Source organism: Neopelma chrysocephalum, unplaced genomic scaffold (assembly GCF_003984885.1).
Source record: "Neopelma chrysocephalum unplaced genomic scaffold, ASM398488v2 Primary Assembly neopelma1_96588, whole genome shotgun sequence".
In the NCBI taxonomy this organism is placed as follows: Eukaryota; Metazoa; Chordata; class Aves; order Passeriformes; family Pipridae; genus Neopelma; species Neopelma chrysocephalum.
In genome coordinates, this window is record NW_020925233.1 from 333,534 (window position 1) to 357,422 (window position 23,889).

Here is a 23,889-nt window from a genome sequence, read left to right on the forward strand (position 1 = left end):
AGGAGAGGAGAGGAGAGGAGAGGAGAAGAGAGGAGAGGAGAGGAGAGGAGAGGAGAGGAGAGGAGAGGAGAGGAATACTGTGGGTCTAAATCATCATGGGATGAATCAAAAGACAGCTCATTTAAGTGTCTGACTCTCCAAGCTCTGCCAGTAACTTACAGAAGGAAACAGCCTTAACTTTATTTACAATGCCAAAAGGATAGACATAGAAATTTATGGAAAAAAATGAATGGGTCCCTTCCTCCAGCTTCAGGCGTTCTGAATTAGAAAGCTGGAGGGATTCACACCCACTTGAGGCATGTAGTTTAGCCAGCTACATGAATAAGTCTCCCTGAGATCCCTCACTAGTCATGGGAGACATGTAGTTTTCTGCAAAAGCAAGGCAAAGAGTTTAAGTTCAGTGCCCAGTTAACAGGAGTCTCAAGAACAAGTTGTCTAACCCATAGCTGCTGGTGGTAATATTCCTTGTGTGAACTGAAATGCAACAGATTTTATATTACTTGACATACAAACAGGCATTTTTTAAGCTGAAATCAGAGATCTTCACTACTGGAGTTAGGGTCAAACTAATGAGCTGAATATTTTTGCAAACTCATCTACCACATAGCTGTGGCATCATAAACACCTATCTGTTAGGCGTAATAACAAAACACAACATCACATCAGGAACTAGCAAAAAGTGAAGTGTTTAGAGTTCTAAGGCACTAAGCTATAGAAACTATTAATCATGCTAAGAAATACAAAGGAAGACTGAATTGGATGCACTGATGTGAGGCACAATCATACACCGAAAACGCATTAACACTACTACAATTGTGCCACTAGAGCTTTATCTGAGGGAGGCAAGCTTTAGAAATTACTTCAGGACAGAATGCCACAAGGTTTGTGATCTGATAAATCCAGGTCTAGCAGCAGTTTACCTGATGAATTGTTAAAACTGCAGACTAAGTGTCTAATGTATGATGACCACAAATTCTATTCATTTCATAATGGATGTCTGCCTTTAACTTGAGTGACATAATGAACTAAAGCTGTAACTTCCAACCTTGGTCTACTTCCCAGTAAACTGAATTTGTCATGTCTTGTGACTGTTTTCAAGGGATAGGTTTGGCCTTTGATTTGTGCCATGCTTGCAAAATCCTTTATGGAATATAATAAAACAGGTCCAGCAGAAGCTGAGAACCATTATATTAAAAAGTGTAGAGGCTGAATTCTAGTTTTACTTTTTAATGGAGCTTTTATGGAGACCTGTGCCAGCAAAAGTCCAATGCATGTGCCACGTCATAATTACTTGTAATCTGCTTTAAAAGAATGTTCTATTTTCAAGTGATCAAAACCTTTGTCTTTGATCCATTTTGGATCTGTATCCTGCAACTGCGCAGGAGACAGCATGTGTCTCCTCAGTAATAAAATAATGAATTTAATCCCAAGAAAAACACTGAGCTGGAAAGAAATACAAAAGAGCGTTTAACATTTATGATCTGTCACAAAGAAATATTTCATAACAATGGACATGCTTTTTTTAATGTAAGGAGGAGATAATTTCTTGCACTCTGTGCCAGAAGACAGTAATAGAGGAGCACAAATTGCTGACACATCCCCTTTCATGTAGTAACCACAGTATGCATTGCTCTGAGCATGACCACATGTAGGGGAGACCTTGTTCTTTTCTTTCCTAGCATGGGCTCCTGCATGAGGACACCTGTCTCAGGGAGTACAGGATTCAATAATACCTGAGTAGAATTTGCATTAGTAGCCTGCACAGGCCCAGCAACAGGTTGGCCATAGACTGGCAAAGGCCAGTTAGAGCAGCACACAATATCTGGCTTTCATTTAGGCAATATATTAAATATCACAGGTCAATTTTTCTTCTTTCTTTTTTTAATTTTTTTTTTAATTTAATAGCAGTGTTCCTTCTCCCAGACACATTTGTGGCCCATGAATGTGGTCTTTACAGTTGCCTTTCCTTTGCACTTCTCAGTATGGTAAACAGGTATAGGTGCTCATGACAGAAGTCTGTCTGCTCTGTTTTCAAACTCCACCAAACTCACCACAGCCAATCTATTTCTGCATTGCTCAAAAATACGTTCATGCCTGGAATTTAGAAACTGCACACAGTACTGTTTTTTTTGCAGAACTGCTTCCTAGTCTGTTGTTGCCTGTCCTCTATTCAGGTAATGAATTATTACAGTTTGTATGCAAAGCTTCAGACTTGTCTCTATTGAATAGGATTGTTTTGCATATATCATCATCTAAGTCATCAGTGATTCTAAAGAAACTCAGATGAAGTCCAAGTGTATGACATCTATTTTCTTTCGTGTCACACACGTGGCTTTTTGCTCTCGATAAACCCATACAGATTATTAGTCTTTTCTCTGCTTTCATGTAGATGACCATGAATAGCTTTTTTATTTGCTCCAGTATTTTTCTAGGACTTTAATTGAAGCAGAAAACCTGTAATTCCACATGTTGTTTTCCCATCTTTTAAAGAGCAGCACTATGTTTCCCTTCTATTCATACATTCACTTCAATTTATTTACAGATAACTACTAATGGCTGCTAAGTTGTGTTTGATGGCTCTTCAGTAATGACAAATGAAATTTAAGAATTCCTGATAATATATTTAAGATGGTCTATTCTCATTTAAAGCTGAGAATTTTTCTCTGTTGATGTCATTAATTGTGAAAACATCATTTGGTAATGAAAACTAGTGCAAAAATATTAAATGTCATGGTCCTCTTTATCAAATTCTCTCTGATAATTCTAACCCTCTGCAAGGTAACAGGCCTTTTTTTTTTCTTGGTCTTCCCCCTACTATCAATGCCCTTATGGTTTCTTGTTTTACCTGATGGACGTTCCTTATTGAATATTATTTGTTTCTTGAATTTTGCCTATTTGCTTGAACTATGTATTTATTCTTGTCCTCATACTCTGAAGAAGAAGTCACCAGATATCACAAGTTCTGTTTACTTCTACAAGCAGCAGTTGTGAATCTTAAAGCTTCTCAGCTGTGCAGGTATTTTTATGTGTCGCTGAGGTTAGGGGTTCCCCTGTCACCATCACAGCACATTAAGGGTGATCTTAACAGCTTTCCTCCTGATCCTAATTTTAACACATGGCTTTTCTATCAATCTCTAACCTTTGGAGGCTATGCTGTTGTTACCATGCTGTGCAATGGAAACTCTTACTTCATTCTGGTTTTAGAGAGAACACCAGTTTCATATTTTAGACTGCTGGAAGTATAGGAAACACCATTAGAATCTGCAGCATATCTAGGATTAATTCATTTTAACAAACATCTAAAATGTCTCTGTTACACTTCTCTAACATTATTCAAAACACAGACACCTCCCCATATAGCAAGATAGACCTTGTCTCAATGTGATAGTGGCATTTAAGCACATAAATAATTCCATGGATCTGGACCCTAGATATATTTTGTGAGTCAGTGGACAAGGTACAGTAAAACATTGATACAATATCCCTTTACTTTTTGCAGTAGCACAAACACCAAATTTCACACTACCAGCAATGCTTTTTGGCAAACTGTACTATTAATGCAAATTAAATTAGGCTGCATGACATTAAGCCACTTGGGATTTTTCCAGGACATTAATTTAGCAACATGTGCTTTCAATCACTATATGTTCTGTTCCCTTGGAAACAAACAAAAAAACCCCCCACCAAAACACAATAATTAAACATAAGCTACAGTTTTTTCTGTGTGAGTGTGCAGAAGGAAGAGTTAATTTTCTTTTTCAAAATCAAGGGCTTGCCGTAATTTCAAATATTATGCTTGTATTTTTCTGAATGACAACAAGCAGCATCAGGAGCTAGCAGACAATTCCCTGTCTGCCACTGAGGCTTTCTTCACAGATTGTTGCTCTTTGCTTGTCTCTCCCTTATTCTTGCTGCTCTGTATGCCCTTCCCTTACCTCTCCAAGGGGAAAAGTCTTTTGTACACCTTTCTTTCCTCCAACACCTATGGATATTTCTGCTCAGAAGACAAATGGATTTAGGGTTCAGTCTCAAGGGAAAACAGGTCTTATCTAGCAGAGATTTGAGGTCTCTGGCCACACAGCTGCGTCAAATCTAGACTACTGTGAAAATAGGCAACTGGATCCAGATGGAGTCCAGATGTGTTAGTGTGCTGAGGCATCCAAGGTAGTAAGCCATTGGACAAGAACATAAGTTCAAGTGAAGTGTTGGACTGACATTTCCAGGCTGTATTTGGAAATGGGCTGGCTTATGTTAGCTTGTGCAGATGTCTCCAGTACTTCCAGTTTTGGGGTATTGATAGAAGGCTTGTCTGCATTGGTCAGTGTAGTGGTGCTCCAGCATGTAAATGATGCATAACTGGGTCATGCTAACCCTAAACTGTGACCCTTCACACATCAATTCAGATAGAACCTCAACTTTCTTGATGCCTCAGTTTGTGAACTTACCCATCCATTCTCTGATCATGTCCATAGCTCTCTTGAACGGCCTTTTAAATCACAGATATTTACACTCTGCTGCCATACAAGAATCAGAAAAACTAGGAAATATGACAGTTTCTCTAGGGGCTCAATTGATTAGTTGTTATTAGAATGTATAGGGGAAAACAAAACGAAGCACTAAAAAGCTTTTTTTTTCCCCCATAAAACTTGAGAATAATTGGAAGAAAGAGGGAGGAGAAAAGAGGCTGCTATCGGCAAACTGTGAGAGTTCATGTTGGAAGGTGGGAGGGGACTGGCAGCAGCAAAGAGATGGCATGGCAGCACTAATGTGGTTGTGTACATCTCTGCAGTAAGCACAAGGAAAAACAAGCTAATCAAAAAAGGAAAACATCCTGGAGCAAGGGAAGAAATTAAGGAGAAAGAATTGTGAAAGCCTGTGATTTTCTCATTATTCTTGTTATTTTTATGTCTTTTTTTTTATTGCCCTTCAGTTCTTAGAGCCTTCTGCAAGTTTTCAGTGAAATGTTAGACAAATAGTTGCAACTAAATGGAACTCTGTTCCCATTCTCCCTGCAAAACAACCTGAAATCGGAAAGACCATATAAACACAATCCCAATTTAGGTGCTTGTGAAGTGCCATGTTTTTTAAACTAATTTTATTACAAGGAGGGAGATGATGGGCTGGCACATGAACTCTTGACTCCTTTATTCATAAAAACAAGTGCCTCACAAATAGCAGCCCTCATAACAATGAAAACTTGCACACATGAATGCACATCTGGAAGGTGCTGAGAATGTGAAGCAGAGATAACAAAAGGGGATGAGAACAGAAGAAATGAAGACTATTCTTTTAACAGGCTTTTACAGAAAGCTTGTTTAATCTCATGCTTACTTCTAATTTTTGATTTAGATTTGACAGATTTGACTGTCTCACATAATTCAATATCCAAAAATGTTTCCATAATGTAGATAGTGAAGGCAAAACATAATTATGGGTACTGCCCCTCAGCATTTCTCTATTTTCTTTTGAAAAACCTGTCAGGTAATTTGTAACCTTATGTGGGTGTTATCTTTATTTCACATTTTGTTTTTGTAGTTAAGAACACTGTAGCACTTTTAAGAGTCTCTATAACTTTACTTTTAGGAACATATACTTAATAATCAAAATCATCTGTTTGGCTTACAGTCTGTTTTCTTTGCAGAAGTGTTTTTGGAAGCTTAACAGTGTAATTCCAGGGATGGTATCGGCCCCAGTATTTTAGAATCTGGGCCTGCAGAGGGACTTTATATAGCTCTTTGGGAGGAAGAACTTATACTGCCAAAACATAGTTCTTTGCCAGAATTAGATTCTGGTTCTGTAAACTACCTAACTTTAAGCATGTGTGTATTAACATGAATATTAAATACTTGAATTCTTTACACACTGAAGTCCCCAGAATGACCATGCTTGCTCAGGACACAGGGACAGAAAGACTCTGAATCTACAGACCTTTTGTGGCAGGTGATGATGTGGGAGTAGACTGCTGCTTGGAAAGCACACCTGGTGTGTCATATGGCTTGCTCCACTTCCAGATGAAGAGGAGGCAGTGAAATTAGAAAAAAGGAAGGAGTCAGCTGTACAGGCAGAAGAGCCTTGTTAAAATGTTGTGGTAGGCAAGAACTGGGTTAGTGTTGGTTGCAAAGGTGGGAAACGTTCATTTTCAGCTAAACAAGCTGGGATTGTTTAGCCTGGAGAAAAAGAGACTGAGAAGAGTCCTTATTGTTCTCTATAATTACCCAAACCTATGTTTTAATGAGGTGGGGGTTGGCCTCTTCTTCCTGGTAACAAGTGACAGGATGAGAGGAACCATGAGACGGGAGAGTTGCACCACTGGAGGCTAACAATGGATATTAGGAAAAAGGGTTGTCAAGTATTTGACCAGGCTCCTCAGGGAAGTGGTGGAATCACCATCCCTGGAGGTACAGAAAGGTATGTAGATGTGGCTCTTGGAGACATGATTTAGTGGTGCATTTGGCAGTGCTGGGTTACCAGTTGGACTGGCTGATCTTAGAGATCTTTTCCAACCTAAATGATTCTGTGATTCTATGAAATACAAAGCCTTTGACTTTACAAATCTCAGTGTATGTGTTCTACCATTACTCTGCCCTCCCTGCTGAAAGAAGTAAGTCCAGGTACAGGTTACTGCTAGTATTTTAACACTATCTAGTGACTTTGTGCTGAAAATTAAGATATCTATGTAAAAGGATAAGTTTAGACATGCTCATAGTAGTGAGGAAGACCAGGCTTTCAGTCCACCCTGACTAGAGCTGTATTTCCTTCTGTTTGAATGGGAAAACTGGGAGCTTAGACACTCAGAAAGTAAAACTGAGGGAAGCTAGGCTTTTCAAAGGCATTTTTGGAATTAAATTTTTAATGGTTTTCTGAAATCCAGAGAAAGATACATCTTGGAGGACAGAGTTAGATTTTGTCAAGGAATAGAAAGTAAAATTAGAGTAGAACTAAAGTAATCACAAGAGAATATGTATTTTTTTAGATTAAAACCCTAATCCAATGGGTTTTAATGGAGATACTTTAGTGTGGAAGAGAAATATAAGAGCAATATATGCTATAAATATTCTACCCATGCTGTCAAATAAAAACAGAAAAATGAACGACATTGTCTGGTTCCAACTCCTGACTCCACTTTTTCTGGAATCAAACAAAAATACAATTTGTTGATACATAACAGGCCATGTGTGACAGAAGCGGGATTTTAAAAGCATCTTATTTTTATGAAAGAAATGTGAGAGTGAAAAAAGTAAATCAGGCTCAGTGTTTATTTAACATCTAAGAAGAAGAAAACTGGAAAAATGAATGAGATAAAGTGCAAATTGCTAGACACGAAGAAAGGTACAATGAAGGCATAAGGAAGTATATTAGAGATCACAACATTTCAGGTGTCATTCTAGTAAAGGCCTAAATTTAGGGGAAAAGAGATACATTTTCCAACAGGAAATTTTGATTTGTTGAAACTCATTCCCATTCTGGACTTCTTTTGAGGAAAAATAAGTGTTTTACAGGAAGTTTCTGTCTCATATAATTGTGGAGAACTATTAAAAAAATGCGTTGTGAGTGACTCCAATGTCTCAAAATCCAGACAGAAAACAAAGCTGCTTTTTTAATTCTCCCTTCAGTTTTGGTAGCTGCATTCTGTTTTATCTAAATACTTCCTATTAGTTAGTAACTAATTAATGAAAACAGTCTTTTCAGAAACCTGAATGATGCACAAATCTACTTCAGAATATTCTGAATGAAAATGCAACCTTTTGGCTGCTTCCTATAGGTTTGGGTTGTACCTCAGCACTATAAAGGCCCAGAGTTGCACACTTGCTGCAGGAACAATGACCCATCCATCTTCTTGCTGTAGATAAATCACAACCCCAAGGTAAGCCAGGTGCTGCTGGAATAGCTGTGAGAGAGGCACGGACATGCAAAGGAGGTTACATCATAGGACCAGAGCATTTCCTCCAAAAAGCAAAGTACTGCCTCATTTCTGTGTCAGAAAAAATAGCCTTATTCATGTCACAGTAATGGTCGAGTTTGCCTACACTGCTAAAGTACCTTTAGCCAGCTTTGTCCAACCTTGATATGTTATTGAAGAAATGGTACTATCTGTGTAAGTGATCAGGGATGGATTCAACTCTGATGTCTACCATGTGTGTGTCTGCTATGGTGGCTGGACACACAGTTTCCCATTTCAGAGAATAGCTGAGAGCTTACTCAGTAGGTGTCTACTCCAAAGAGAGAAAAATTGCCTTCTAGACTACACTGACTCTGTTAACCAAATATCCTTGGATTATACAGGTAGTCTGGACAACTTAGCTAATGTAAATACCTGCTTAAGTGTAGATACTAATAAATTGATGAGATTTATTTTACCGAAGCTCTCCTTCAAATGACTACATAAAATACAACATAAGTAAACTTTAAAACTGCAAAAAGTAAAAATACTTAATGTTTCTTTGCTTAGCCCTAGGGCTGCCCATTGAACATCTTAGATGATGGTTTTAGGAGCTCATTTAAAGTTTATGATTTCTTGAAAAAAAACTCATAAAATGCATCCTTCATTCTCATCTAAAACCTCCTATGTGTATGTTCATGAACTTTGTCACAAAAAACTATGGAGTTCCTCTATTTTGAAAGTATCCCGGTTGCTATAGTTTTACAAATACATTTAAAATCTAATACTGGAATATAAAAATTATTGCTTTGTTCATTTCAGAGTGTAAAACACTAGACCTGTCTGTTTGCAAGAAAATTATGCATGATGGGTTGGGATTGTACTTACATGGTGCCTACTTTAAACTAAAGTATGTGAAATCTTCAGGTTTATTGCTGCTTTTTCTGCAGTCTATGCATTGTCTTCCATCCTGTGCCTCATTCCAAACTGAACAGCCTCTGGGGAACAGTGTAGACTACTATTTTGTGTTGTCACCTAGTGTGCTGACAGAATGAAGAAAAGTGTTTGGTACAGCCTTTCATTGGTAACATATACTGATAGACACAAGTGTGTCTAAGTTAAGCTGTTCAACATTTAAATATGTAATTAAATATAATCACTATCCCTATTAGGGCTGACAGTTTATGTTCTTTTTATAGTAACCTTTGTACTTTTCGTCATCAGTCACTTTTTGTCTTTCTAGTAATTCATACTGCAGTGGTAATGGAACAGGCCATTTGGCTCAAAAAAAATCTTTTCTTCTTCAAATCCAAAATATAGTATTCCCATCAGAATGTGAAAGGAGCCTTTCATGTTTGGGGTCTTACCTGCTCATACCTGATAATATAGGAGCTCAGCTCAAGGAGAGGATTACTGAAGGAGTCAAAGGGGACTGCCAGTGGGAAAAATGAGAGCTCAGTAGATCCATTTTGAATATATTTAGTTGGTTCTGTCGTTGGAATATATGTACTTAATTTGACCTTAGCTATGGTCTTTTCTGTTGTGGATATTGTGCAGTTATTCTGTGCATTTGTCTTTGAAGCTGTGCTGGTTTAAAAGTTAACCAGCAAGGGAAAATGAACTCAATTCAAAAGAGAGATTTATAACTCAGAATAACAATTTATTAAAATAATGCAATAAGTACAATTATACAGACAGGCAATTGGTTTTAACCCGCAAAACCCAAATGTGTAACTCAGCACCCTGGGGTATGAACAAAAGTGGTGTACCTTGGCCCACCCCCGAGTCCAAAGCAAAGGGAGAGGGGATAAACCTGCTGGTGGGAGAGCTGCTGCAGTCTGGTCAGAAGTGGTGATTGCAGTCCAGTCGAGGGTGGTGGTCTCAGTCATCCTCTGGATCCCACGAGAGGTCGCAAGGCTCTGAAACTCCCAGTTATATACTCTCCAGTTCAGGCGGGAGTGCTCAGTCCCTCCCTCAGAGTAGGGAATTCCATAAAAGGGCATGCGGATGCTCAGTCCCTCTTCCATATAAGGGTATCAGAGCGGGGAATTCCATAAAAGGGTACAGGAACATCTTCCCACCTTGCAGGCCTCTACTGACAGCAGTTTTTGGGAAATGGCATGGAGGCTATAGAATACACAGTTTTGTGTTACACCCATCCAGGGATGAATTGGTCCCAGCCGTTCTAACCAGGACAGAAGCATAAAAGCACCTCACAGAATAAGACAGGAGAAAATTCAAATGCAGGGAAGGTTGCATTTGCTCCCTTGTCTTATTAAAGATGAGAGTAAATATTTCCCCTTAAGCTCCAAATGAGTGGATCTATCCATAAGAAAATAAAGATCCTGTCAATGAGGCATTTTTATAAAGTTCCACTTAACTGTATTTCTGTGAAAGACAGTGATGAAAAAAAATAAGTAGGAAACCCCACCCTGGATCAGAGCAGATAAAAGATGACTGGCCTATCCAGGAGATGAATTGAATTCAGCTCCTATCTGTATCCAATATGATATTACAAACTAAAACCTGAACGCAATGTTATTCATTGAATAATACGAGAGAGAGCAGGAACTGATGACTTCAGATGTCCTGTACTAAGTACATCCAAGAAGTCCTCTAATCCCAGCTCTGACTCCAGGAAGTTTTAGTGATTGCTCAGTATGGGGGATAATAAGTAAGCCTAGATTAGGGAGTAGATATCTCCGTCCAGCATTTTTCTCAGCTGGATCTATATAACTATTTTTTTCAGATCATTTGTGTAATACCTGTCACTGAATTAAGATAAAGATGTTCCAACAAACAACATTTCTGGGCTTAGTTCCTGCATGGAGGAAACTAGTGTTTATAGTAAACTGAAAACAGAAAAGCTAAGGTGAAATGGCTTGCCAAAGTCATACAGTACATCAGTAGAAGAGATGGGAATAGGATCTTGACTTCATACTCTCCAACAATGCACTGCCAGCTGGACTGAGCTGCAGCAGCATTACTGGGTGAACTTAACCATCAGTGTTTCCTCTTAGATTCATGAATCTGGGCTAGCCTCAACCCCAAAACTGGGTTTTCACCTGAGAATTAGGATTTTAGAACTATCTAAACACAATGCCATCAGAAACAAATGATACCACATAGCTTTTGATTGCAATACAAAGCAACAGAGCTGGCAAATCATGACTTTAGATTTTATCAGGCCGGTTGCTGATGAATTTTGGGCGGAAGGATGGTGACATCTAGTGGTATTGCTCTTCTCATAGCCCTTCACCTTATATCTCGAAGCATATTGTTTGTAGTACAGTGACATGTTATTTTACAGACTTAATTCATTCTCTTTCTGAAAGTTCTAATACATTAAGCAGTATTGGCTTTCATCATATAGTGGCTGCCTCTTAATTTTTCAAACATAATTGTCCCTTTTGTTGTTATACTTCAAAACAAAAGTCATAAAGAAGCGATTCTGCAGTCTGCAAATAAAACTGCATCATAAAACACTGCAAATATTGCGATAACAACTTACAGTTTTCTCTCTAAATTCATGACTTAAGTTCAAGAGTTACTTTCATCAGAAAGACGGGCTGTGTTTCAGTAGGGACTTAGCTCCCTCCAGGGAGTGATGTAATCCTCATTGAAAAAAAAAATTGTTAAGAAAGGATGGAACAAATCACCCTTTAGGTGCTTTTTGCTCTCTGGCTTGTTACTTAGATTGTCTGACTGTGACAATTGAAGTTAGGTAAGATGAGTAATACTAAAATGTGCTTCTCTCACATTAGCGAATATAATAAAGTCTAATCTGCTCAGTCATTGAAAGAACTGCTAGAAATGTGTCTTACAGAGAAATTTGGACAATGAAAGACAAAATACATGGGTATGTAGAGAAACCAAAGTATTATCTATAACTGAAAACTCACCTGCTCCAGGGCTTGTTTTTACTGCTCGAGCTCAAATATTTGAATTACTGACCTGCCAGACCAGCCTCTGATCTGGACTCGCCTAGGTAGCTGCTCGGCATGGACAGGGAACATTTCCAATGAGTTATATGGGCCTCTTGCTTTGGGAGCTAAACCAGGCTCACAATATGTAGATATGCTGTTCATGCCAGATCCTGTACTAGTACATGTGTAACCTGTTATTCTGATGTGAGATGTATCAGTGAGATGTGCTTCTCAGCTCTTAGCTGGCAGCGGGGAAGAAGACTGGCTAGGCTGAACAGAGAGCTTTGACTATGACTCAGGGGAAAAAAATAGAGGGTTTATGACCCTTGGAAGAAGGGGCAGGAAACTCAGGAAGAGTACAGGGATGTTGTTAGGTCACGCAGAGAGAAAATTAGAAAGGTAAAAGCCTAGCTAGAAGTCCATCTCAACACCATGGTAAAAGATAACAAAGAAATGTTTTTACAAATAAATTAATAACAAAAAGAGGGCCAAGGAGAATCTCCATCCTTTATTGGATGCAGAGGGAAACACTGTCATGAAGGATGAGGAAAAGGCTGAGGTACTTAATGTCTTTTTTTGCCACAATCTTTAACAGAAGGACCAATTATCCTCAGGGTACTCAGACCCCTGAGCTGGTAGACAGAAACAGGGTGCAGAACAAATCTCCCATAATCCAGAAGGAAGTAGTAAGTGACTTGCTGAGCCACCTAGACACTCACAAGTCTATGGTGTTGGATGGGATCCACCCAAGGGTACTGACAGAGCTAGCAGAAGAGCTCACCAAGCCACTCTTTATGATTTACCAGCAGTCCTGATTTATCAGGGAGGTCCCAGATGACTGAAGGTTGGCCAATGTGATGCCCATCCACAAGAAGGACTGGAAGGAGGATCCAGTGAAAAACAGGCCTATTAGTCTGACCTCAGTGTCAGGCAAGGTTATGGAACAGATCATCTTGTGTGCAATTACACGGTGCGGGAAGTACAACCAGGGGATCAGGCCCTGCCAGATGGGTTTAGGAAAGGCAGGTCCTGCTTGACCAACGTGATCTCCTCTATGACAGGGTGACCCACTTAGTGGATGAAGGAAAGGCTGTGGATGTTGTCCACCTGGACTTCAGTACAGCCTTTCCCACAGTTCTTCAAATTCCACCTTCATAACACCTTTCAAGAACAAACGCACGCTTGCCACCTCAGTAATACCATACTATAATAATATTTATGTACATAAATACAGCTTTATTCTGTAACACTCGTGGTCTACGCCCAGTCCTTCGTTATCATACTAAACCAAATCTACTCATCAGTCTTCTCTTTGCATGATCTTTTGAACCCTATAGCTGGCTCCACAAGTTTTATCATAAAAGCACACTTCTTTCACCAGCTGAATATTATAACTGTGCAAATGACAAACACTCTTACTGCAAATGTTGAATTGTCACTTAGCTATCGCATCAGCATTCAAGTAGCTCAACCCACCTTTCAAAATGACAGTATATTATTTCCTCCAGTCAAATAATTTGTTTCTTTCAGAAACTCCTTCTTATTAATTTCACAATAAAGATTTTTTGTTTAGCACTAAGTTATCTCAAAGAGTAGGGGTTGAAATTAGATGGACTTTATGTACATACAAAACAGACCTTGGGAAAACTGTATGCAATAGCCTGAAACAGTCCATATGGAATGCCCACTACTTAGATGTTTCCCAAAATGCACAGGGAATATGTGAGATATTCTTTTGCAATTGCTACAATAACACTGAAATACTATTTAAAACTGACTAAGAAGTCTAGTTTTCCCAAAGGATTTTTGCTGGGTTGTTTTTTTTTAGCTAATGGGCTTTATGCCCAGTGAAACTAAGCTTTGTCTAAGCATGTCTTCAAGATAAGCTTTTATCTATATGGCCTTATGAAGTCAGAGTGGTCTTAAATATCACCATTCTCAACTGCCCTTCGGTAATGGTATGTAGAGCCACAGAGGGCAGAAAGTGCCTCTGCACCTTTTGAATTCCCAGTCGGAAGCCTCCTTGCCTTGAGACAAGGAGGTTTCTTAAATTCATCTGGACTCCTAACTCTCACATAAGAACTAGAAAGTGGTCCAACTTTGAAGTTAATTCTTTTAACTTGTTTTCCTAATTAAAATTAAGCTTTAGTTAGAAACACAGCCCCCTCCCCCAGCCCTGTCATTTCCATAGTCCTGTAACAAATGTGCTTTGATTTTGCTTTAAGTGGGAAATGGGGGGTGGCAGTGTGTGTGGTAAGATCTTTGATCTATAGAAGAACATAGGAAATTTTAGCCCAAAAGGAATTTGTTTGAGAAACTACATGAAAATAGCAGTTGAAACATAATGCAAACTTAATTCTAACTGATGCTGTTTTGAGTGCTATGCAGTAGTACTTTAGTAGTACTTTAATATTGAAGGATACATAATGGCATACTTCAGTCTGTCAAATAATGCATTTTATATTCCTATAAAATATTTGAAAATTGTATAAGAAAGATGTCTTTACCCACAGATTTCACTTAGTAAAGACAATAATGGCTTTTCCCTATGGCATGTGTCTATGCTATGAGTTGCATTATGTTATCATCTGGTAGCTGTTGTTGTAGCATATAATAAATTTTAAAATAAGCTGAAGATATAAGTCGTAAAATAATGAACATCTTCTCAGATTGTTAAGATTGTGTCTGTTGCAGTATGTGGAGTTTTACATGGAGAATGCAGTCCCACCGATGTTACCTAAGCTGGAATATCCAGCATCATATTTTCTCTGAAAAAATAATGAACTTTTAAACTTTTAAAATGTCTTCTAAAGAAAGCTGGTGAAAAGATCTCCTGGAGACACCTATTCTTTTCAGTTTTGAAATATGCTGTACATTTTTGGTCAGTCCATTAACTTTGGCAACAAAAAGACGTGTTCCCTACTAGTCAAATCTTTAGGCTTGAGAGGGTGAAGCAGAGACCCCACAGAAGTTCTTTTGTGGACCTAGCCCTGAGTCACACAAAACAAATGGCTAGGCAGAGAATTTAACCTTAACTGGTTAAACCTGGAGATATTCCTGTTTTTTTGACATCTGATTCTCATCCTCCAAGATGAGCACCAAAAAGTAAGGATATGCCTTGTCCAACACCTGGACCCAGACTGAGAGACATACTGGCTAACTAATCTGCAGAACTTCTAAAATAAAACTCAGTAGAAAGATATGTGTCTGCCTGGTACCATTAAGAGTACAAGATACACAGCAAGTACTTCTAAGAGCAGAGCGCCAGTCCTGTCTACAACTTAACTGACATTACCAGATGAAGAATCACTTTTTTATTATACAGGCGTAGGATGCAATGTTTAGTACAGTGGAGGTTCACTCTTCCTCCAAGGTCTTGACATACTATTACAAGAAGAACACCTGGTACTTATTAGTAACCTTGTTTATCACAGGTTAGAGTCAAGACACTCTTTTGACTATGAACTTTCCCGAACTGACCTCTAACATGTTTTTTGGCTTACCTTTCTAAGAGAACTAGAGCAGGACATCATCAACCCTCAGCATGTCCTCAGATGTGCTGAGGGTCTGCCATCTCAGAGGTCCTTTCCAACCCAGCTGATTCTACGATTCTAGGATCACTGCTTTAGAATCAAACTACAGTATCTTTGTTACTCAGTCTATAACAAAATCCATGTCTAGCCTGTGGCTACCTTCTGAGGCTTCCTAATTTGAAGAGCTTCAGTCTCACTGTTAACTCCTTTCCCTACCTTCTAAAATAAGATGTAGGTCTATGAGAAGGTGCATGGTACCAGCACCATAGCACAGATATGGAACAAATGGCTTAGCAGATGGAAGAACCGAACCTTTTCTCAGTGGTTGCGGATCTGGCAATGACTCCCATGGGACACAGAGCAACCCCACCATGGCCAGGTAAAGCAGACTCAGACCATACATCTCCTGCTAGGTCTTGGATAAGATATACCTCCATTATGCGATCCCTGTGATCCATTTGGATTGTACCTGCACTTCTGGTGAAGATTACTGAAGAAGTATGTGCACTTAAGCAGCTTCTACACTTGCATACCAGAGATACCAAGCCTGCCCAGTAATTAACATCTACGAAATCTCATCTCTAAATGAGTACATTGAGTGTACTCTGTCTCATTTCTAAGTTTGAGAAAAAGAATATGTATATAATCGCTTCCTACAGAGTAGATTCAAGTAGATTCAAACTGCACTAGTTTCTGAACTACTTATGGTCTTCAAACTGATGAGCTTCACGTTGGAACTGAGATACAGGGCTTTTTTCTAGTTTCAATTTTAGAGATGTAAGGCTATGACATCTGCCTTAGCATTTGTACTGAACAATTTAGGCAGGACAAGCTTTCTAATCCAGGCTTTCTTTAAGCGTTCATTTAACCATCACAAAGATGCTCTGGCTTTGTAGGTTTAGGATAATTTGGATACTGCACGTTAAGTCAGTAGAGAAGGACAATAGATCCTTTTTTAATTGTCAGTTCGCTTTTCTGAACCAAGTGACCTATGGCTGCATAATATACTTTAATCAAAAGTTTATGACAGAGCTGGCAGCAAAGCACCCTAGTACCTTTACTCAGACTGTCTATTGGGACATTTTATCCAAGCCCTTGCAGCTCCTACCTCAGGATGAATGACACTACAAGGTACACTAAGCAAATAAAATTAAACTGTGACCAGAACATCAGTAGATCAGAGATTCTAAGCGTAGGTTAAAGCATAGCACTGGTTTCTGACATCTCTTAACTAATGTTATAGTTGGTATCAGCCCTTAAACAAAGTAGATAAAATGAAAATGGTCTTTTAAACATTCACTTACTTCATCAGTTACATTCAGTTTTTGTATTGAACTTCTTGAAGGTTTAAAATATCCCATACAAAAGTTGCTCACAGTATCATTTGGCAGCAAGGCAGGCAATTCTGATTTGACGACATGATGAGAAAGGTTTTTAACAGTAGCAAAATGTTAGTAATCCTGGCGTAGGTAACACAGTCCCTTGTAGCAATTAATGGGTTCCGTATGGTCACATATCCCTGAGAGAAATGCAAAACTGGAGGGAAGGCAAGAAAGGGCTGTTAAGATGATCAGGAAAATGGAGATCTACCTGTGTGAGAAGAGCCTCTGTCAATGAGGACCGAGAGGTGATATGACTGGTCTCCATCAATATTTTAAAAGGCCAACATCAAACAGAGCAAAAAGCTAATTAAACTAAAGGACAATATTGGCACAATGACAAGTGGGTATAAATTGACCATGAATACACTTAAGTATGAAATGAGAAGAATATTTGTAACTAGCAAAGGAGACAAATTTTGAAAGAAGAGGTGCAAAGTGCCCAAGAACAGTACATGGTGATTTTCTTTAACGGCTTGTGTAAGTTTGACATGGCTGGCCGTGATCACAAGGGAAGAGATTCAGTATCTTTTCCTTTGCCACATCTGGTCAGTGTCCTTTATCAATCAAGAGAAAAACAGGCATATGCATATGCACTTGGAGACTGCAGTATGTGGAATGCGGAAAAGGAGGGTGGTTGCTTCCTAAACGGTCAATCATCTGATCTAAGGCCTTGTCCCTTTACCCATATAGTAAAGAGCGGCTAGTTTCAAAATTAAAACATCCAAATTTTAAATACTTGATACTTAACTGAGTTGCAATTTAACATTTAAATCTGTCTTTTATAACGTGCTTTGTGAATCTTAAGCTAAAGGACAGCTTTTCTTTAGCTATGCATCAACAATACTTTAACGTCTATTTTTCTTCCTCTTAAAGAATATGATGGTTTTATATTCTATATTCTTTGAAAATCTCAGCCCAAACTCTGTGTTTACATCTTTGTCACGTATTCCAAAAATTCCTCCAAATTCCAAAAATTCCACCACTGAAGAAGAGATCAGCAGTTCAGCAGAAAGCTAAAATGAAGTTAAGGAAAGAAGGCAGATTATCTGGGATGCATGTAATGTAACTCCTGTCCCAATTCCACTCATAACTTCCAGTTCCATTCCTAGTCATGTTGCATGGAAATACAGGAAAAAAACTAACCAATCTCCCAAGAATACTGCAAATCATCAAGTTCAAAAAAAAAAAAAAAAAAAGGAAGTTTTAGGAATAACTAGTGAACTTCATCTGTCTACCAAAGAGAAATACTTAGCTGTTGAAGTGTCTCGAAGATGAATATGTATTTACTGTGGCACTCTTGCAGTATCAGTGTGCCAATTTTAGTTTATTTCGTTTCACAAACAAAGGTTTTAACAGATCATATTTAGCAGGGTTGAATTCCTTTATTAAAGCCAGACTCTGTCGGCTCAGAAGGTTCTGACAATTGGTCGTTTCAGTTTACACTCAGTGCTGTGGGTACTCACTGTCCTGTACAGAAGGCCCTTCCCTGCAGCTGGAACGCGCTTCTCGAGATCCAGACCTTCGGAAAACTGGGTCCAAAGTTTTGTCTCGAGTGGAAGCAGGTAAAGGCTCCTTCGAGCCTTCACAGTGAGTAACAGAGCAATAGGACATAGCCCTACGCTGTGCCAGGGGTGGTTTAGGTTGGACAGTAGGAAGAATTTCTTCAATGAAAGAGTGACTGGACATTAAAATGGACTGCCCAGAGAGGATGTGGCGTCACACTGCCCCTGGGAGTGCATAAGAAAAGACTGGATATGGCACTGAGTGCCACGGTCTCCTTGACAAGCTCGTGTGCGGTCACAGGTTGGACTAGACGATGCTAAAGCTCTTTTCCAACCTCCGAATTAACTCTGCGGCTCTCTGGGCGGCACAACGGCCCCGCCCGGCACTTCTGGGCTGTCCCGGCTGTGCATCCTGGGAGTTGTAGTTCCCGTGCAGTGACGGCACGGATTCCTCTTTTGCGCATGCGCATGAACCGTAGCGTGCCCTACCACGGCGGGAATGGGCGCAATCAAGTCACGTGACTACCAAGGCCCCGCCGTTTCCTGCCTCGGCGGCACCGCCGGCGGAGGAGCCGCTTGCCCATTGGATGGCTGTCCAGCCACGTGATTCCCAGTGGCGAATCAGGTGTCGCGGTTTGCAGCTCTGCCTCTCCCCGTCCCGCAGCTCCGGAGATGGCGGCGCTGGGGGCGCGGCGGCTGCTCCGGCCCGGCCGCCGCTGGTTCTCGCAGGCCGAGCCCACTAGCCCCTCGCCAGCCTCCGGGCCGCTCTACCCGCCCGTGGTGGCGTCCATCACGGCTAAGAGCAAGGCGGCCCAGCAGCAGCGCCTGGAGCGCTTCAAACAGCGAGTGCACGCGGCGGCCACGGTGGAGGAGAAACTGCGGCTGTACGGGAAGCTGCAGCGGCCCAAGTACATGGTGTACCCGCAAACCTTCGCTCTCAACGCCGACCGCTGGTACCGCAGCTTCACAAACACCGTTTTCGTGCCGGGCGTGCCCCCGGGAGCGGTGGCGGCGGGAGCGGCGCCCAAGGCCGGCGGAGGCCCGGGAGCGGGAGCACCGGGGGCTGCGGCAACCTCGGGGACTACGACAAGCCCGAAGCCCGCGGCTGGAGCGCTCCCACCCCTGGATATGGGCGAGCTGCGCTCCCTGGCCTGCGACGCTCTCCTGCAGGAGAGCTTCTATCAGAACAAAAAGCGGCCGTTCCTGTACCGTGACCAGGAGCACACGCCCGGTCCCTTCCTCACGCAGCTCGTTTCCACCCTCGCCGCGTTCCTGTCCGGCCGCAATCCGCTGTTGGCGGCCTCCTCCCTCGGTGCGGAGTGGGGCTGACAGAGAAGGGGGCGTGGGAGCCTTAGGGCGGTGGGGTCAGCACCAGCCGGCAGCAGTGTCGCTGGTGTAGCTGTTCAGATCAGATGTTCGGGCCATCACTAGTAATTTGTCTCTATCGTTCTGTTTGAATTAGGAGTGTTGTGTTTGGCTGCAGCAAAAGAAGAATTGGGAAAGTTTCAAATGCCCAGGGTAAATCATTCTTTTTCTGTATTCTTCTTTTCTGTTTCAGATCTAAAGCCCGAAGTTAACTATTACTGGCATCATGGTGAGGAAGTTGTTGCTCATGGACATCGGAAGGGTAGAGTTGATCCTGTGCGATTCCAGATAGACGATAAGCCACACCTCCAGATCCGTGTGCCAAAGCAGCTTCCCCAGGTGGGCATGTTTCCAACAGCAAGTTAATAATATTTATTTTCGTTTTTGTTTCAGACAGCCGCTGAAACCATGCAGCAGGTACTGTGTGGAATAACTGGTTTTCAGACATGTGGCACATTAGTGTCTTTTTCAAGTCTTAGCTCCCTTACTACCCTGTGGTGATTGCTTTGTAGATTGAGACAGTCTCCTGAACTCTGAGTTGGTCCTCTTTACATTTTAATTAAATTCAGTTTTTAACATTTTATGCTTGGAAGTGGAGGCAAAAATAAGGAATGTGTTGTGAAATGTTCTCTCTTCAGTGGAGAAGAATAGTGCGTTAGGAGTGGTGAAGAACAGAATGGAGTAAGAGAGAGCACTTATAATCTGAATGTGAGCTCTGTTGCCTTTTGGTACTGATTAATAGTTATTTTCTTGAATACTCAGTTTCCTGGAAGTATATTTTGTTTCAATATACTAGTGTTTTTCTTGCAGGTTCATACAATGATAATTGTGTAGGCAATGTGGGTCTGGTTGTCCTGTTTACACCACAAACAGAAAACTACTGTGCTTTCTGTAAACGCAGAACCTTTATTAATAACTTAGTTGTACAATTTGCTTAAGTTAGTACTGTCAAATGCTACAAAACTTGGCATTTTAAAAGAACTGTCTAGGAAATTAAAAATGTTGTGCAGTGCAGAACACCGATTCTGTGAACTCACTCTGCCAGTTCAAGTTAGTTTATTGGCTACTGCTAGAAATATTTTAGCTGTTTTTCTACAGAAGCAGATTCTGGTTTTGAAGATAGTACCAACTGGCAACTTTGGTAGCGTCATTTCACGCATTGATTTTTTATGTTGCAGAAAAATGAGACTTCAATGTAAGATGACTGTGCTAGCACCCATCACAAGGCAAAAGGTTCTGTTGCAAAAAAATTAATTTCGGTTGAGGTTATCTATATATGGTGTATGTGGGCAAGATTTGCACTTTCTATTGTCTAACCAGAAAGTGCTGTAATATGTAAAGCCTGATGTCAGAAACGTGACTTACATCATGGTTTTTCTTTCTTCTGCTTCCTTCAAGGTTGTACCCCTGGATTCAAATCTGGGAGATGTTCCCGTTATTAATCACAAACCATCCAAACTGCCGCTGTTCAAAAAGCAGTATGAAAATAAGGTATATATAGGTAAGAGCTTCTAATCATGAAATGTTAACTTTTTTTTTTTTTGTAAAAGAAATCCAACAACAAAAACCAATACCCAAACAAAACCCACCTAAATTCTTCTTCTCCCATCAACTGAAAAAAGCTGTGCATTTTTATATGTAGCTTATACTTTATAAATATATGCAGTATATAAATCTCTGTTGAGATTTCATGTCAGTTAGGCAGTGGGGAGTAGCATCCTCCTGCTCATGGTATTGTGTGTCCAGATTTTCTTGAAAGAATTGAGTTGAATAGAAAATTAACACAAAACTATCTTTGAATTTTGATACATCTCTTCAGAGACATTTTAGTATGTGAACTCTTACCTTTTGGAATTGGGCAGCTCCTCCAGTCTCACCCAGAATCTCAACATTTACACAGATCTACAGTAGAGGTTCAAACGTTACGTTTAGAGTCTGATACTGAAGATGTATTTGTGTGCATAATAAAAATATTCTCTCTCTTACTAATTTTTTCATTTTGGGGAACACAGGATCAAAGGTGGCAGATCCGTGCTGTTATGGACATACCCAGTTTCATCTTATTCCTGATAGACTAAAGAGGGAGAGGCTCATAAAAGCACGTCTTGAGGATCAGATTGAAGTTGTTTATCGATCAAATGGTATTGCAAGTCTTTTCGCCTGGACGGCAGCACAGGCAATGTATCAAGGTGAGACAGTCAACTTCACAAATTCTTCCTGGTTATGAATGCCTGTTGTAAAGTTCTTTAACCTTTTCTCACCACCCACTTTTTCTCATGATTTTGCTTCTGAAGACCAACTTTTAAGTAGGTCTTTACAGATTTAATTGAACTAATGAATGAAGCAGACCTTACAAAAGAGAGTTAAAACTTTGTCTTTGAGTACTTTGTTTCAGGGAGAATTAATTACAGAGAAAAATATTTTTTCATATATAATGCTAAGCCTGTGCAAAAACCTCAATTCTTCTTTCACTTGCTCCTTCCACCTTAGTTACTGGGAAATGTGGTAAGTATCAAGCAGTTTTGGTTTTTTTCCTCTGAAACAACTATGTTGCTTAGCCCCTCTTTCCATAGTTCTTCAATTCTATGAAACTACAGTGAGTGAAAGAAAAATGTCAGCAGCCTTACTTTAGGTTTTTATGCCTGCTTTGGTCTAAAACTCCCAGAAGACCTGGATGGATAGATCAGATCAGTCTTTTGCTTAAATATAATGACTTGTTTAGTGTTACTGTAAGATACCTGATGGTTTGTAGTTTCACTTTAGAAACAGCACATGAAAGAAAATCCTTTGACTGTGATGTATCTTGCTGGCTCTGCATCAAATTTTTCATGTGACAGTGTCTTAGAAAGCTTGACTTAACTTTGTGGACCTAAAATGTTGAAGTCAAGTAAATCTTGGCTTCAGAGCTGTTTGCTGCTGTAAATACATCATGAGTTAAAAGGGCAGCATGATTCAAATCTATGACTTTTTTTTTTTTGTAACACTTTCTAACATTGTTCATCGCACATGATACAAGTATTTTTTAAGAATATTACTGTGCTAGTGCATAAATGTAATGCATGGATAAATAGGTAAATATTTAAAAAATACTAATAATGCTTAGTGGAGATTGTTTGAAGCATTAATACTGACACAGTGTTCTTGGTGTTTGGTTGGTCACTCTAGTAAGTTATGTTCATGGATACATGTGCATGCTTCTGTCATGAAACAAATGTTCATACCCTTGAGCAGTATGGAATAGTTGAAAGACATTTTCCCTCAGCTCATTTGCAGGACTTTGGATGCATTAGTTATTTAACTGATTGAGAGAAGTCACTTGGCTGATCAGAAAGTGGTTTTTATCACTTGCTGATAGGGAACTGTGTACAAAACACAAGTATGTCCACATCTTTCCATTTCGTCTGTATGAAAAAAGCAAACAGGACTTTTTCCCTACTAAACAACTGCTGCAATTCTCAGTATTTTTCTGTATTTCAGGACTGGGGTTTACATATGTGTGCCAAAATTTCAAGCCTTGTATAACTAGTGGTATTTGTTTATTTTGTAGGATTTTGGAGTGAAGCAGATGTGACCCGTCCTTTTGTATCACAAGCAGTAGTGACTGATGGAAAATACTTTGCTTTCTTTTGTTACCAGCTAAATACTTTAGCGCTAACTGCAGAAACTATTAAAAATAACCCTCGAAAGAATATCTGTTGGGGTACAGAGAGTAAGCCATTGTATGATGTTGTGGAAGATGGTAATGTGAAAGATTTTAATGATGAAGTTCTGCTTCATTTGGTTCGTTTTCTACTAAATAGACCAAAAGAGTTGTAAATCATTAATCAATAAAGTGTTGCTTTGTATGTGCCTGAACTTCATTGTACTCCATGAAGTATGAGCTAGAATATGCCTTATTTTTAGTCAGGTATTTGTCTAGCAAACAGTATATACATATGTTATTCGGGCCTTATTTCTTTTTAATGCATACTACCATACACTGACAAATACATGTCCAGAGTACCTGAATGTCTTTTATTTACTGTTAAAAGCCTGTTGCTCTACACATGAGTACTTTTAGCAGACCCACAGGTTTGTACTGAACTGTCACAGCAAAGTGTGAATTTATATGACCATCTGATAGTATCACTAGGAAATTACTGTCTTGATATTCATCACAGATGATAAATTTCTAATTTTGTGCCTGAAAGGAGTTAAATGCTTACACATTCTAAAGAGAAAGTGAACTCAGAATAAGAAGTGTTTCTTAAAAATGGATGATTGGCAATTTAATTGTATAGTAAGGGAAATTTCTAGACATGG

General features: G+C 39.7%; 1 protein-coding gene and 1 long non-coding RNA gene across 3 annotated transcripts in view; one reads left to right on the forward strand and one right to left on the reverse strand.

Annotated features, from left to right (window-relative positions):
- The window catches only part of LOC113981492, a 24,353-nt gene extending 7,409 nt beyond the window's left edge, over nt 1-16,944 (reverse strand). For both annotated transcript variants that reach the window (XR_003538436.1, XR_003538435.1), the window contains exon 1: nt 16,643-16,944. This is a non-coding gene — a long non-coding RNA (uncharacterized LOC113981492). The remainder of the gene's footprint in view (nt 1-16,642) is intronic.
- A 1,935-nt stretch (nt 16,945-18,879) lies between these two features.
- On the forward strand, nt 18,880-23,442 carry MRPS30 (mitochondrial ribosomal protein S30). The gene is made up of 5 exons (XM_027708902.1): nt 18,880-19,534; nt 19,781-19,926; nt 20,986-21,088; nt 21,600-21,776; nt 23,135-23,442. Exons 1-5 carry the CDS (start codon nt 18,895-18,897, stop codon nt 23,401-23,403), a joined length of 1,335 nt encoding a protein of 444 aa, XP_027564703.1. The 5' UTR covers nt 18,880-18,894; the 3' UTR covers nt 23,404-23,442.
- The last annotated feature ends 447 nt before the right edge of the window (nt 23,443-23,889 follow it).